A 17,127-nucleotide genomic window follows, 5' to 3' on the forward strand; every position below is an offset into this window, starting at 1 on the left:
TATGGTCTGTTGGTTCTGTGTGGCCATTGCAATGAATTATCGAATCCAGCAGAGAAGTAGACAGTGCCTTGGGGCAACAGCTGGTGTCAGAAACACTGAAGAAGTTGGAGATGGAAGTATGTCCGACCTCCACGTCATAGGAACTAGCTTTGTGCTGATCCTGATTCTTATCCTCCAGAAATTTAGACTATTCCTTTTACTAGATTACACACCATGACAATATATGCTGGAAGTCAATCTGTATCAGTTCATAGTGATCTTCATTATCCTTTGTTTCTGGCTACAGAGCCCTGCATTATTGAATGTATGACAGTGTATTCAAGCAGTCTCCTATGGATAGAATTTGTGTTGTTTCCAATTTTCCTAGCCCAAGCAGCCTCTGAACACCAGGAGAAAAAGCCTATAGGCATTTATACAAACCCAACAGCCAACATCATCCTAAATGGAGAGTTTGGAAGTATTCCTCTTGAGGTCAGAACCAGATATGGATGCTCTTTATCACCACTCTTATTCAACATTGTGCTGGAGGTTCTAGCCACAGCAATTAGGCTAGATAAAGAAATAAAGGGCATCCAGATTGGTAAGGAAGAAGTAAAAGTATCTCTGTTTGCAGATGACATGATCTTATACACAGAAACCCTAAAGAATCCTCAAGAAAACTACTGAAACTAATAGAAGAGTTCAACAGAGTATCAGGATACAAGATAAACATACAAAAATCAGTTGGATTCCTCTACACCAACAAAAAGAACATTGAAGAGGAAATCATCAAATCAATACCATTTACAGTAACCCCCAAGAAGAAAAAATACTTAGGAATAAATCTTACCAGACACGTTAAAGACCTGTACAAAGAAAACTACAAGGCACTACCGCAAGAAACCAAAAGAGACCTACATAATTGGAAAAATATACCTTGCTCATGGATACGAAGACTTAACATTGTAAAAATGTGTCTATTCTACTCAAAGCAATCTATAGATACAATGCAATTCTGATCCAAATTTTGATGACATTTTTTAATAAGATGGAGAAACACATCACCAACTTCATATTGAAGGGAAAGAGGCCCCAGATAAGTAAAGCATTACTGAAAAAGAAGAACAAAGTGGGAGGCTTCACTCTACCTGATTTTAGAACCTATTATACTGCCACAGTAGTCAAAACAGTCTCATACTGGTACAGCAACAGATACATAGACCAATGGGACAGAATTGGGAATCCAGACATAGATCCATCCACATATGAACAGCTGATATTTGACAAAGGCCCAAAGTCAGTTAAATGGGGAAAAGACAGTCTCTTTAACAAGTGGTGCTGGCAAAACTGGATATCTATCTGCAAAAAAAATGAAACAAGACCCATACCTCATGCCATGCACAAAAACCTACTCAAAATGGATCAAAGACCTAAATATAAAATCTGAAACTATAAAGGTCATGGAAGAAAAAATAGGGACAATGCTAGGAGCCCTAATACATGGCATAAAGAGTATACAAAACATTACTAATAATGCAGAAGAGAAACTAGGTAACTGGGAGCCCCTAAAAATCCAAGACCTATGCTTATCCAAAGACTTCCCCAAAAGAGTAAAAAGATTACCTACAGACCGGGAAAAAGTTTTTAGCTAGGACATTTCCGATCAGTGTCTGATCTCTAAAATCTGCATGATACTGTAAAAACTCAACCACAAAAAAGACAAATAACCCAATTAAAAAATGGGCAAAGGATATGAACAGGCACTTCATTAAAGAAGACATGCAGGTAGCTAACAGATATATGAGGAAATACTCACTATCATTAGCCATTAGAGAAATGCAAATCAAAACTGCAATGAGATTCCATCTCACTCCAGCAAGGCTGGCATTAATCCAAAAAACACAAAACAATAAATATTGGAGAGGTTGTGGAGACTGGAACACTTCTACACTGCTGGTGGGAATGTAAAGTGGTACAACCACTTTGGAAATCTATTTGGCACTTCCTTAAAAAGCTAGAAATAGAACTACCATAGGATTCCACGATCCCCCTCCTTGGAATATATCCTAGAGAAATAAGAGGCTTTACACGAACAGATATATGCACACCCATGTTCATTGCAGCACTGTTTACAATAACAAAAAGATGGAAGCAACCCTGATGCCCATCAACAGATGTATGGATAAATAAATTATGGTATATTCACACAATGGAATACTATGCATCAATAAAGAACAATGATGCATATGTGAAACATTTCATAACATGGAGGAATCTGGAAGGCATTATGCTGAGCACAAATAGTTGCAAAAGGAGAAATATTGTATGAGACCACTATTATAAGAACTCAAAAAATAGTTCAAACAGAGAAGAAAATATTCTTTGATGGTTACGAGAGTGGGGAGGGAGAGAGGAAGAGGGGTATTCACTAATTAGATAGTAGAGAAGAAGTATTTTAGGTGAAGGGAAAGACAACATATAATACAGGAGAGGTCAGCACAACTGGACTAAACCAAAAGCAAAGACGTTTCCTGAATAAACTGAATGCTTTGAAGGGCAGCGTAGCAGGGGTGGGGGTTTGGGGACCATGGTTTCAGGGGACATCTAGGTCAATTGGCATAATAAAATCTATTAAGAAAACATTCTGCATCGCACTTTGGAGAGTGGCGTCTGGGGTCTTACACACTAGCAAGTGGCCATCTAAGATGCATCTGTTGGTCTCAGCCTACCTTAAATCTACATGATACTGCAAAAACGCAACTACAAAAAGAGAAATAACCCAATTAAAAAATGGTCAAAGGATATGAACAGGCACTTCACTAAAGAAGACATGCAGGTAGCTAACAGATACATGAGGAAATGCTCAGGATCATTAGCCATTAGAGAAATGCAAATCAAAACTACAATGAGATTCCATCTCACTGCAACAAGGCTGGCATTAATCCCCAAAACACAAAATAATAAATGAAGGAGAATGAAGAACACCAAAGACACAAGAGATAGAAAGGGCCACATAAACCAGAGACTACATCAGCCCGAGACCAGAAGAACTAGATGGTGCCCGGCTACAACTGATGACTGCCCTGACAGGGAACACAACAGAGAACCCCTTAGGGAGCAGGAGAGTACAGACCTTAAATTCTCATAAAAAGACCAGACTTAATGGTCTGACTGAGACTAGAAGGACTCCGGAGGTCATGGTCCCCAGACTTCTCTTAGCACAAAACAGAAACCATTCCGAAAGCCAACTCTTCAGACAGGGATTGGACCGGACTATGGGATAGAAAATGATACTGGTGAGGAGTGAGCTTCTTGGATCAAGTAGACACATGAAATTGTGTGGGTAGCTCCTGTCTGAAGGGGAGGTGAGAGGGCAGAGCGGGTCAGAAGCTGGCTGAATGGACATGAAAATAGGCAGTGGAGAGGATTGTGCTGTCTCATTAGGGGAGGAGAACTAGTATAGGAAGGTGTATATAAATTTTTGTATGAGAGGCTGACTTGATTTGTAAATTTCCACTTAAAGCACAATAAAAAAAAAAAAAAAAGTGGGAAGGAGCCACTGTCACCAAAAAAGAAAAAAAACCCTATAGTTTGACAAAGTTTTTTTTTTTTTTCTTTTTAATCTTGTTGCAGTGAGAGAGACTGAATAACAGTGGGTATCTCAATGAAAACAGAAGGGAGAGTTATTAGATTCTAAAGAAGGGTAGAGCTTGTGTGAATTTTAAACAGCAGTATTTTGATAGCGTTAAATCAAAATGGAACTGTAAAGGGGTGGACATCAGGTCTGGATTGCAAATGACCCAAGGTCCTGTTTACTTGGAAATAATACTATTAAGAAAGCTGTGGAATGTTGTGTCCAGAAACCCTTTATTTGAAGCTCAGCAGCTGTGTTGTAAATTGAGACTATGTCAAAACTGGGATGTTTCATTCTTCCTGATATAATTTCAAACAGCAAATTTCTCAAAGTCTCTTAATAGAGAACGAAACTTCTCAACGAATAAGAAAGCAATAGTAATTCAAAGAAGTAATCATTAGAGGTACTCTGTGTCTTTCAGAGAATAACATTTCCTGGTGGTGTAGTGGTTAAGTGCTAAGGCTGCTAACCAAAAGGTCAGCTGTTCAAATCCACCAGGCGCTCCTTCGAAACTCTATGGGGCAATTCTACTCTGTCGTTTAAGGTCACTATGAGTCGGAATCGACTCGACGGCAACGGGTACCGTAACTGTGTGGGTGTCTTTGTCAGTGTTCGTTACCCTACTTTTGTGAGTGGCTGGGCAGGTTTTTACTTTTCTCAGTACAAGCTAAATTTTACTTTCTTACTATCTTTGGCTGTCGCAAATAAGGTTGTGCTAAAGAGCCTTGAGCATGTGCGGTTTTATTTTTCAGCTTTTTTATTAATATTAATTTGCATGCAAGAAAATACACTGATACTGTATTTCAGTTGTAGGTTTTTTGTTTTGTTTTGCTTTCGTTTTTAACATGTTTCCTTTCAGTCTTCCCCACTGTAAGGTAACTATTTTTCTCTTTGTAATTAATAAGTTTCCTATAGGGAGATACTTTGAAATTGTGCAAATATTCTGTTTTTCATTGTACTTTTGCCTACTAATTTTGGTATCTATTATTAATTATTATGTACAATAATTATTACTGCAGTGTTTACCAAATGGTGATTTTCTGTTCCAATCATTCTTTCTGTATTTATCATTCGGAATTCCACTGTGAGGAATTAAATTGTTTTTGTCAGTATAGGCTAATAGGTATTACTCTTTATTTTCTTGCTCAATTTGTCCCAAATTTGCTTACTAGCAGCTCACTTAGGTAGGTTCCTGTATTTTTTTTTTTTTTTTTTTTAACATGTCCTCATCATTTTTTGAACTTTAATTTCTGGCACTGTTTAAGGCTCATCATGGTGTGTCCCCTGATATCAGTCTGATCTCAGGAGAGGGAGGAGACTGGAGGAGTTCATCCACATGGGTGGTCAATCAATCTATCATGTCTATGTAAAGAAGTCCCAATAAAAAGCTTTAGACATTAAAACTCAAGTGAGCTTCCCTGGTAAGCAATATGACATATGCCATCAGTCCAGAGAGAGTAATGTAGACCAAGGACAATGAAAGCTGGTCATTTGAAACCCTCCCAGACTCTACCCTATGGGTCTCTTCCTTTGGTTAATTTTGATCTGTATTCTTTCTCTGTAATAAACCGTAACCATGGGTATAATACCTTTCAGTGAGTTCTCTGAGTTCTTATAGCAAATTATGAAACCTGTGAGAGAATTCCACAATCCCCCAAATTTGCAGTTGGTGTCAGAAGTGAGGGCACTCTTGGGGATTGTGCCGTCTTTGTAGTTGGACCATAAAATCATTTCAATTGGTGTCAGAATTCTTGGGAACACAGGCAGTGGGGAGAACTGTGCTGTCAAACCTCACAGCTTGGCTAACTCTGGGTAAAACGTAATTTGCAAAATTGTGAAGAGGCTTTAAAAAAATTTAATCCTGTAGCCCTTGTGTATATACAATAAGGTATGTGGGTGTGTGTGTGTGTGGGGGGGACTTTTTAATATGAGTTGCATACAAAGGGAGCATGTTTTATTTTACCTCTCTGAGCTCCTGAAAAGGGCAGAACTTAGCCAAAATCAGGTCAAATAAGACTTTTAGTAAGAATTTTATGCATGGTGTATTAGAAAGAATCTGCCTTGGAAGAAGTACAGCCAAAATGCTCCTTAGAAGCAAGGATGGTAAGCTTTCATCTCATGTACTTTGGACATGTTACCAGGAAGGACCAGTTTCTGGAGAAGGACATCATGTTATGTAAAGTAGAGGGTCAGCGAAAAAGAGAAGACTCAACGAGATGGATTGACACAGTGGCTGCAACAATGAGCTCAAACACAGCAATGATTGTGGGGATTGCACAGGACTGGGCAGTGTTTCATTCTGTTGTACCTAGGGTCACCATGAGTTGGCAACACAATTCCTCTTCAATTTGTCATTCTTGACATACTAGACCATGCTGTTATTAGGTGCTGTCAATTTGGTTCTGACCCATAGTGACCCCAAGTGCAACGAAACACTGCCCAATCTTGCGGCATCCTCACCATTATTGCTATGCTTGAGCCCATTGTTGCAGCCACTGTGTCAATTCATCTCATTGAGGGTCTTCCTCTTTTTCTCTGGCCCTCTACTTTACCAAGTATGATGTCCTTATTAGGAGGGTCTGATCCCTTCTAATAATATATCCAAAGTATGTGAGATGTAGTCTCTCCATCCTTGCCTCTAAGGAACATTCTGGTTATATTTCCCCAAGACAGACTTGTTTGTTCTTTTGGCAGTCCACAGAATATTCAATATTCTTCACCAACGCCATAATTCAAAGGCATCAATTATCCTTCGGTCTTCCTTATTCATTGTCCAGCTTTCACATGCATATAAGGCGATTGAAAACACCATGGCTTAGGTCAGGCGCACCTTAGTCTTCAAGGTGACATCTTTGCTTTTCAACACTTTAAATAGGTCTTTTGCAGATTTGCCCAATGCAATGTCTTTCGATTTCTTGACTGCTGCTTCCACGGGTGTTGTTATGGATCCAAGTAAAATGAAATCCTTGACAACTTCAATCTTTTCTCCATTTATCATGATATTGTTTATTGGTCCAGGTATGAGGATTTTTGTTTTCTTTATGTTGAGGTATAATCCATACTGAAGGCTGTGGTCTTTAATCTTCATCAGTAATTTCTTCAAGTCCTCTTCACTTTCAGCAAACAGGTTTTGTCACCTGCATATTGCAGGTTGTTAATGAGTCTTGCTCCAATCCTGATGCCTGATCCTCCCTCATATAGTCCAGCCTCTCAGATTATTTGCTCAGCATACAGACTGAATAGCTATGGTGAAAGGATACAACCCTGACATACACCTTTCCTGACTTTAAACTACTCAGTAGCCCCTTGATCTATTCAAATATCTGCCTCTTGATCTATGTACAGGTTCCTCATAAGCACAATTAAGTGTTCTGGAATTCCCATTCTTTGCAATGTTATCCATAATTTGTTATGACCCACACAGTTGAATGCCTTTGAATAGTCAATAAAACACAGGTAAACATCTTTCTGGTATTCTCTGCTTTCAGCATCCACCTGACATCAGCTATGATATCTCTTATTCCATGTCTTATTCTGAGTCCGGCTTGAATTTCTGGCAGTTCCCTGTTGATATGCTGCTGTGGCCACTTTTGAATGATCTTCAGCAAAATTTTACTTACATGTGATATTAATAATACTGTTTGATAATTTCCACATTCAGTCGGATCACCTTTCTTGAGAATAGGCATAAATAGGGATCTCTTCCAGTTGGTTGGCCAGGTAGCTGTCTTCCAAATTTCTTGGCATAGACGAGTGAGCACTTCCAGTGCTGCATCTGTTTGATGAAACCTCTCATTTGGTTTTAGTCATCTAATACTGCTATAACAGAAATACCACAAGTGGATGGCTTTAACAAAGAGAAATTTATTTTCTCATAGTCTAGTCTAACACTGATTTTTTTCTTTTTTTGTAGTAGGTTACAAGTCCAAATTCAGGGCATCGGCTCCAGGGGAAAACTTTCTCTCTGTTGGCCCTGGAGGAAGGTCCTTGTCCTCAATCTCCCCCTGGTTTAGGAGCTTCTCAGGCGTAGGGACCCCAGGCCCAAAGGACACGCTCTGCTTCTGGTGCTGCTTTCTTGGTGGTATGTCCGCTTGCTTCCCTTTCCTTTTATCTCTTGTAAGGTAAAAGGTGGTGCAGGCCGCACCCCATGGAAACTCCCTTTACATTGGATCAGGGATATGGTCTGAGCAAGGGTGTTACATCCCACCCTAACCCTCTTTAACGACGGGCAGAGATTATGATTTATAACACATAGGAAAATCACAAAATGGAAGACAACTACACATGGCCTAACCAACTTCACATATATTTTTGCGGGGGGGGGGGGGGGGACACAATTCAATCCGTTACAGTTGGTATTCCATCAATTCCTAGAGCCTTGTTTTTTGCCAATGCCAAAGCCTCAGTGCATCTTGGATTTCTTCCTTCAGTACCATTGGTTCCTGATCACATGCTACCAATTCTTTTTGGTACAGTGACTCTGTGTATTCCTTTCATGTTCTTTTAATGCTTCCTGTGTCATTTAATATTAGTAGACCATACGATTCTCCAATTCAGAGCAACCAATACCAGTCCATTTCAGCTCAATAATACAAAGGATATTGATGTTTATGTGTTCTATTTCACTTTTGACGATTTCCAGTTTCCCTAGATTCATGCTTCATACATTCCATGTTCCAGTTATTAATGGATGATTGCAGCCGTTTCTTCTCATTTTGAGTCATGCCACATTAGCAAATGAAGGTCCCGACAGCTTGACTCCATCCACGTCATTAAGGTGGACTCGAGTTTGAGTAGGCAGCTAGCTCCTCCCCAGTCGTCTTCTGAGTGCCTTCCAACCTGAGAGGCTCATCTTCTGGTACTATATCAGACAATGTTCTGCTGCTGTTCATAAGGTTTTCACTGGCTAGTTTTTTTCAGAAGTGGACTGCCAGGTCGTTCTTCCTAGCCTGTCTTAGTCTGGAAGTTCAGCTGAAACCTGTCCACCATGGGTGACCCTGCTGGGTATTTGAACACTGGTGACATAGCTTCCAACATCACATCAATACACAAGCCTCCACAGTTGGACAAACTGACAGACAAGTTCATGGGCCACACAGGGCTGTTATACAGAGAATTTGTCGGCACTCACATTCCAGCCTTTAGCATGTCTTTAATCAAAGCAATAATTTCCTTTATCCAGAAAGTATCCTATACTGTTTCAAATTAGCAACGTCTGTGGGTTTGGGCAATTCTAGTTGTTCCCATTTAACGTGTCCAATCAATATTGCCCTAAGGGCAGACTTACACACCTTCAGTTTTATAATACCAGGAAGAGGGAGTGATCCCCAATTAGACATAATACCCATACCAATAATACATTCAGGTAATGAAGATGCAACTACTTCATACAAGATCTGTATAAATCTTCAAATTCTCATCCAAACTTTCTCCTTAGTCCCATCAACCACTGCATCCCCATATCCCGTCAGTCTAACCTTAGGCTCCTTCAAGATTTTGACAGGTCTTGGAATTATAGTGCCTTGGATTGTGTTCAGGAACTTCAAAAAGATCTCTTCTTCAACTCCAAGCCATTTCAGCTACAAATTTGCTATGGCCTCAGGTCTCCCTGCTGGGGCTGGATTAGAAGACTCTGGCCCCCTGGTCAATCCTTATCTTGATCAACTTCGTACATGGACCAAGAGGCAGTCATTCGAATAGACAAGAGGGTACTGCATGGTTTAAAATCAGGAAAGATATGTGTCAAGTTTGTCTACTTTCACCATATTTATTTCTTCCATCTTCTTCTGATGCTTCCTGTGTTGTTCAGTATTTTGTCCATGGAATCCTTCACTGTTGCAACTCAAGGCTTGAATTTTTTTCTTCAGTTCTTTTAGCTTGAGAAATGCCGTGTATTCTTCCCTTTTGGTTTTCAAACTCCAAGTCTTTGCACATCTCATTATAATACTTCACTTTGTCTTCTCAAGCTGCCCTTTGAAATCTTTTGTTCAGCTCTTTTAATTCATCATTTCTTCCATTCATTTTAGCTATTCTATGTTCAAGAGCAAGTTTCAGATTCTCTTCAGACATCCATTTTAATGTTTTCTTCTTTCTTGTCTTTTTAATGACCTGTTGCTTTCTTCATGTCCTTGATGTCCCACACCTCGACTGATTGTTGGTTATTAGTGCTCAGGGTGTCAAATCTGTTTTTGAGATGATCTCTGAATTCAGGTGGGATATTTTGTATTCTGTCTCTCGCAGACTTGTCAAGTTTGTATTCTGTCTCTCACAGACTTGTTTCAGTTTTCTTCAGCTTCAACTCTAACTTGCATATGAGCAACTGAAGTTCTATTCCACAGACAGCCCAGGGCCTTGTTCTGATGATGCTGAAATCCTCCAGCATCTCTTTCCACAGATGTAGTCGATTCGATTCCTGTGTTTTCCACCTAGTGACATCCAGGATGAATGGCGTTGCATTCACAGTCAAAAAGAATACTTTTCAAGGTCTATCATGAAGTACAACACTGTCAGTGATAGGATAATATCAATATGCCTAAAAGGAAGACGTGTTAACATGACTACCATTCAAATTTACTCACCAAACACTAATGCCAAAGATGAAGAAACTGAAGATTTTTACTAACTTCTGCAGTCTGAAATTGATCAGACAAGCAGTCAAGATGAATTGATAGCTGCTGGTGATTGGAATGCAAAAGTTGGAAACAAAGAAGAAGGATCGGTAGCTGGAAAATAAGGCCTTGGTCATAGAAACAATGCCAAAGATAGCATGATAGAACTTTGCAAGACCAACTAATTGAGACTGGAGTAATCCCCAAATCTATGGCCTTGAAATAATCTTTAAACTTTTAACCAAAACATCTCCTGAAGTCATTTTTAAACCAAACAACAGTTCAGCTCAATTTGTAAAGAATGTTTGACTTGAACATTGCACTCGTTTAAAGAATTGTCTATGAGATCAAATTGAAAATAGTAACTCTAAAGCACAGACAAGAAATTCAGGGGTCAGTAAGCCAATGTTAATGGTGGTGAGACAATTTGGGTAGAGACAGAGCAGTGACACAACATGAAGTAAAGTAAGCAATGTCACTGAACTATACATGTAGAATTTGTTGAATGGGAGTATGTTTTGCTCTATACATTTTCACTACAATAAAATACTATAAAAAAGAAGAAAGGTGGGGAAAAACGATTAGCAGTTTCTAATAAAGATATATATAAATCTACCATATGACATAACAATCCCACTGATGAGGATATACATGAGAAAAATGAAACACTATGTTCACACACACACATAAAACAACCTATGCATGAAAGTTTTATAGCTGTTTTATTCTTAAAAACAGGAAAAAACCCAATTGTCCTTCCACTGGTGAATACACAAACTGAAATATGTGTATACACTGGAGTATTACAAAGAAATAAAAAGAAACACACCTGATCCATTTATCAACATAAATGAATCTCAAATTCATTATGCTAAATAACACGAGCTAGAATCTAAAAGCTACACACCGAATCACTGGTATTGGGACAGTTGCCAGGGGAAGGCTTAACTAAAAAGGAATGTTTTTAGAGGGAAGATAACTCTCCTGTACAGTCATTGTGGTACTGGTTATGACTTCATTATCAAAACTCTTAGTGCTGTACATTGCACAAGTGAATTACTATTTTCCAATTAAAAAAATTATATGATGAATGAACACTGATTAAAGAAAAACTGCAAATTAGGGAGAAGTGAAGTAACTTCAGAAATCAGTCTTGCCTTTGTGAGAGAATCCATTAATATTCTAGGCTTCGCTACAGGGTGGTCTGTCTGCATATGTGTTTTATAAATCTGCCATCATCATGTATATGCTATTTTATACCCTGCCTTTCAAACGATGGTAAGCTAAGATTGCCTTTCCTACTGAAGGTAAACTTTTTGTCCAGAAATTCATTTACTGACGGTACGATACTGTGACATGCAGCCAGGCATTCATTGGAAACTCCCTTCCTGTTGTACACTGACACTGTTTCCAGACTTTCAGTATTTCCACTGTCACTAGGCTCAACGAAAGGAGCCCTGGTGGTGCAGTGGATGAGCACTCGGCTGCTAACCAAAAGGTCAGCAATGCAAACCCACCAGCCGCTCCATGGGAGAAAGATGTGGCAGTCTTCTTTCCATATTTACAGCCTTGGAAACCCTATGGGGCAGTTCTACTCTGTCCTATAGTGTCACTACGAGTGAGAATCGACTCGATGGCAATGAGCAGGATCAGTGGATACCATTATGGTTCCCAGCAATTTCCACAGGATGATTCTGAAAGGGGAATTGCTGGACCAATGGGAGGCTTAATATGAATGTATGTTACCTAGGGCCAGCATTTCTCAGGCCCCTTATATAAGGCACCATGGAGGAAGCTCCCAGTTCAGCATCAGGCAGTGGCTCTGAAAAAACCACCAGGCCCCACAGTAGGTATGCACCCCAGGTGGAGCAGCAGTTGCCAGTTCAGTCCAGCCCAGTAACTGCAGCCTCAGCTTCTGGACTGGCAAACTCTCCACGAACCACAGAATTACCAAAAGCAGGACTCTCTCAAAATATAGGTTCTGGGCCTGTGCTGGACAGAAGCTTCACTGCTGCTAGATCAAACTATGGGTCCGTATGAACGCCCAAGAAGAACTTCCAGGCAAGCCCTGCTTCTCATAGCACCACTTGCAAGGCACATTTTTGTGAGATGCCGTGCAGTTTCTTCATCCGTATACCAAGGACCATAATAGTTGTGAAGGATAAATGACAGAAGCAATGCAAAAAATGTTCAGCACAGCACTATACATACAATATAATTGAGATTTGGTAAAACAACAACAACAATAAAAAAAACTGCTTTCCAATACAAAGAAGGGTAAAAGGAAACAGACAAAACAACAAGAGTGGGGAAATACCAAGTGATTTTTTATTTTTCCTTATAATTTCCCATTAAAATCAAACTTTCTACCATGAGAGCAAACTGCATTATGTGAAAAAGTATAACTTTCAAAATACAGATGATAATAAGAAAATAAACTTCAAGATACAAATGTGTAATAAATACAATTTATATACAAAAGAACCAAAATAACATTTCGATATTTATTCAAAGTCATGTGCTACAACTGAGAGGTAAACTGGCTTACAATCACAGAATCTCTGCATGTGTGGTCTCTCTGAATGTGAGGTCTCAGAGCAGTTCTAAGTGAGAAGGGACACTTAAGGAGTCTCTCGTATTTTATTCATAGGATAAATCCACAGTGTGATATCTCACATATTTTCTAAGAATTCCAAGATGTTTCTATATTCCTTACATACACATGACTTTTCGGAAGTATGAAGTCTCACATATTTAATAGAGGTAATTAGTGAAGGCTTTCCTACATGCATGAACTTCACATCTTGGAAGGCACAGGGGGGAGAAGCAAACTTTCCCATATCACATTCCTTACGCTACTATGATTTCTCTGCCAGGTGTTTTCTTTCACGTCTTTTTAAAAGATGAGGGATTACCAGAAGCCTTCCAACATTACTGGAAAACTTGGTGGTGTAGTGGTTAAGTGCTATGGCTGCTAATCAAAGGGTCAGCAGTTCAAATCCACCAAGCTTTCCTTGGAAACTGTATGGGGCAGTTCTACCCTGTCCTACAGGGTCGCTATGAGTCAGAATTGACTCGACGGCAATGGGTTTGGTTTGGTTTTTCCATTACTTACACATATTTTGTTTCTTTCCAGTGTACCTCCTCACATGACTTCAAAAGGTTGAGAGAGAACTGAACTTTCCCTCATTCCTTACATACATAAGGCCTCTCTCCATTGTGAAGTCGTCTATGGTTAGTGAGGTATGAGGACTAAGGCTTTCCGAAATTCCTTACACTCACATGGCATCTCTACACTGTAAACTCTTCTATGCTTTGTGACGGATAAGGACCAACTAAAGGCTTTCTGACATTCCTTATGGTTCATAAGGCTTCTGTAAAAATGGCATGGCATTAGAAGTCATCTTCTAACTTCAGGGGGAGGAGAGAGAATCACCATCACCATCAGCCCAAAGCCCAAAGCTAATTCTTATAAAGTGGAGGTCAAACATACCTCCAATCTCCAACCTCCCAGTTCTGACACCAGCCATCCCACCCACAGCACTCTCTACTTCTCTGCTGGGCTTGATAATTCATTGCAGTGGCCATGCAGAACTCACAGACGATACGATTGATGGAGTTTACTAGAGAAGTAATAGGTTGCCGTTTGGGATCAGGATCAACATGGAAGTAACAGGAACACCTCAGGATACAGTTCTTCAGTCAGGATACCTTCTTCTTGGCCTTTGCCACTGGGCCCTGACCTGGACCTTGCTGCTGCTGGGCCCTGCTCAGGTCTGGCCTCTGCCACCAGCCTTTGCCCTGCTTGGGCAAGTGTTACAGCTCTTTAGCTATTCTCATCAGTACCCAGAGGAACCCCACTCCATCAGGAGGCCTCCTGATCGAAAGTGCTTAGCTCCCTGGAGACATGGGATGGTAAGCCTAGTGCTGCCAACAAATACCTGGAGGCACCCCACTCTGCCACAAGGCCTTCTGTCTGAAGGTGCTCCACTGTCTCTGTGGGTCAGCAAGCCCACTATGGCTCACTCGCTCCGTGGGCTGGGAAGCCGACCATGCAATTTTGAGTCAGTCTCCTAGTTCTGCTGCTGCTGCTTCTCACCATCTCACACCACTACTCCTACAACGTTAAGCTCTTTCTGTCTCTTGGGTCTAGGAGGTTCTCCGTGCAGGGACCCCAGGACCAGAGGATGCTCTCCACTCCTGACCTGTCTTCTTGATGGTAGTGAGGTCCCTCTACCTATCTATGAGACTGGCTCTTTTATGAATCTAGTGGGATGGCAAAACTGACCAGTCCCCTATGAGGGTTCTAAGTACCTTATTTGCATAAGAAAGAGGGAATATGGGGGCAAAAAGATGGGCAGTTTCTAATAAAGGTAGACATAAACCTAGCATATGACACAACAAACCCACTTGTAAGGATATAGACGAGAAAAATGAAACCTTATGTACACACACACACACTACAAAAAAAAAGTATGCTTAAAGTTTTATAACTGTTTTATTCATAAAAACAGGAACAATTCAAATGTCCATCTGCTGGTGAATACACAAACTCCCACTCAATCATTTTGTGGGAGTTATAAGACCATGGCTAAGGAGGGCCAAAACCAAAAAACCAAACCCAGTGCTGCTGAGTCGATTTTGGCCTCATAGCGACCCTATGCCATATGAAAGCAATTCAGTGCAACCACAGGCTCTCTCCACTGAGATATGATCATTGAGATGTGAGAACTAACTAAAGGCTTTCCCACATTTCATACTATCAGAAGGCCTATGTCCATGATAAGTTCTAACATGTTTACGAAAGGATGAGAAACAACTAAAGGCTTTCTCACACTCCTTACATTCATAAGGCTTCTCTCCACTATGAGTTCTTACATGTTCAGTGAGGTGTGAGGACTGAAAAAAGGCTTTCCCACATTCCTTACATTTATAAGGCCTCTCTCCACTGTGTGATCTCATATGGGTAGTGAGGTGTGAGGACTGATTAAAGGCTTTCCCACATTCTTTACATTTATAAGGCTTGTATCCACTGTGAACTCTTATATGACCAGTGAGGTATGAAAACCGACTAAAAGATTTTCCACATTCCTTACATTTATAAGGCCTGTAACCACTGTGAACTGTTACATGTCTAGTGAGTTGTGAAAACTCACTGAAGGCTTTTCCACATTCCTTACATTTATAAGGCTTCTCTCCACTGTGAACTCTTACATGTCTAGTGAGTCGTGAAAACTGCTTAAATGTTTTCCCACATTCTTTACATTCATAAGGCCTCTCTTCACTGTGCGTTATTATATGGGCAGTGAGGTATGAGGACCGACTAAAGGCTTTCCCACATTCTTTACATTCATAAGGCTTCTCTCCACTGTGAATTCTTACATGCCTAGTGAGGTGTGAAAACTCACTAAAGGCTTTCCCACATTCCTTACATTTGTAAGGCTTCTCTCCACTATGAACTCTAACATGTCTAGTGAGTTGTGCAAATTGCTTAAAGGCTTTCCTACATTCTTTACATTCATAAGGCCTCTCTTCACTGTGTGTTACTATATGGGTAGTGAGGTGTGAAGACCGACTAAAGGCTTTTCCACATATCTTACATTCATAAGGCCTCTCTCCACTGTGAGATCTCATATGTATAGTAAGAGAGGAGGAAAAAGTAAAGGCTTTCCCACATTCCTTACATTCATAAGGCTTCTCTCCACTGTGAGTTCTTATGTGTCTAGTGAGGTCTGAGGGCCGACAAAAAGCTTTTCCACATTCCTTACATTCATAAGGCCTCTCTCCACTGTGAGATTTTAGATGTACATTGAGAGATGAGGAACAACGGAAGGCTTTCCCACATTCCTTACATTCATAAGGCCTCTCTTCACTATGGGTTCTTATATGTCTGGTGAGATTTGAAGGATAACTAAAGGCTTTCCCACACTTCTTACATTCATAAGGCCTCTCCACACTGTGAGTTCTTATGTATTTAGTGAGGGATAAGGAACAACTACAAGATTTCTCATAATCCTTACATTTACAAAGTTTCTCTCTCACACGCGGTTTTTGGTAAGAAGGACAAGTGCAGCCTTCTCCATATTCCTTACAACGATAAGGCTTGTTTCCAGTGTGAGATTTGATGTGACTCTTGAATGATGAATGATCCACAAAAGCTCTTCCACACTCAAGCCATTCAAAAGGATTTACCCTAGCAGCTCTTTTGAGCCCAGTAAGATTTCCAATCCAGTTCAAAGTTCTTCTACAGTGATTACCTTCTTCATCTTTATTTACTTTACCATCTTTGCTTCCACACAGGCTCTCTACTGGATATTTTCTGTTACAAACAGTAAGCATGTTGTCAGAATTAAATTTCACAATTACCATGCACAGTGGATGTGTGTTTTCTGCACTGAGTTGTCTCATGTTGCATAGGTTGAATCATCTCACAAAGGGTACTACCATAACAGTCACAGTGTTTCTAAATAATGGAACTTTCTGATAATTAGTTACAAGTGAAATATGTTTCACATACTCAATACCTGATGCACATTTATGTGAAAATGATATGAACACACCATTTTAGAGCTACTTTTACACACACACATAGAAATGTCATGACACCCTAAGACTCTCCTGAGGCACTGTTCATTGTCATGTGAATAATACTCACCTCATGTGCTTTCCCTGGTTGTTGTGTTGCTGTTCAATGCCATGGAATTCACAGATTTCTCCTAACATGAAATACCAGGAGTCATTCTCCATGGACAACATTTGTCCATTATTATCCTGTTGAAAAACTGAAACAATAATTTTAAGTGGAGTTTCACAAGATAAAACAATACAGTAAGGAAATTTTATGAGTAAAAAGGCACATGTGAAGAAAGACTGACTGGAAACATCTGGTTGTTACAGGACATGTTG

General features: G+C 40.0%; 2 protein-coding genes across 2 annotated transcripts in view; one reads left to right on the forward strand and one right to left on the reverse strand.

Moving 5' to 3' along the window:
* The window catches only part of ZNF558 (zinc finger protein 558), a 386,595-nt gene that overhangs the window by 81,519 nt on the left and 287,949 nt on the right, over nt 1-17,127 (forward strand). The gene's annotated exons all lie outside the window — the stretch shown is intronic.
* The window catches only part of LOC126074015 (zinc finger protein 883-like), a 34,847-nt gene continuing 30,322 nt past the window's right edge, over nt 12,603-17,127 (reverse strand). Inside the window, exons 4-5 of the mRNA XM_049881356.1 lie at nt 16,877-17,003; nt 12,603-16,540 (exon numbers count right to left, since the gene is read on the reverse strand). Coding sequence (XP_049737313.1) covers nt 14,953-16,540; nt 16,877-17,003 — 1,715 coding nt within the window. The 3' untranslated portion in view covers nt 12,603-14,952. The remainder of the gene's footprint in view (nt 16,541-16,876; nt 17,004-17,127) is intronic.

The sequence above is a fragment of the Elephas maximus genome, chromosome 3 (genome assembly GCF_024166365.1).
Source record: "Elephas maximus indicus isolate mEleMax1 chromosome 3, mEleMax1 primary haplotype, whole genome shotgun sequence".
NCBI lineage: Eukaryota > Metazoa > Chordata > Mammalia > Proboscidea > Elephantidae > Elephas > Elephas maximus.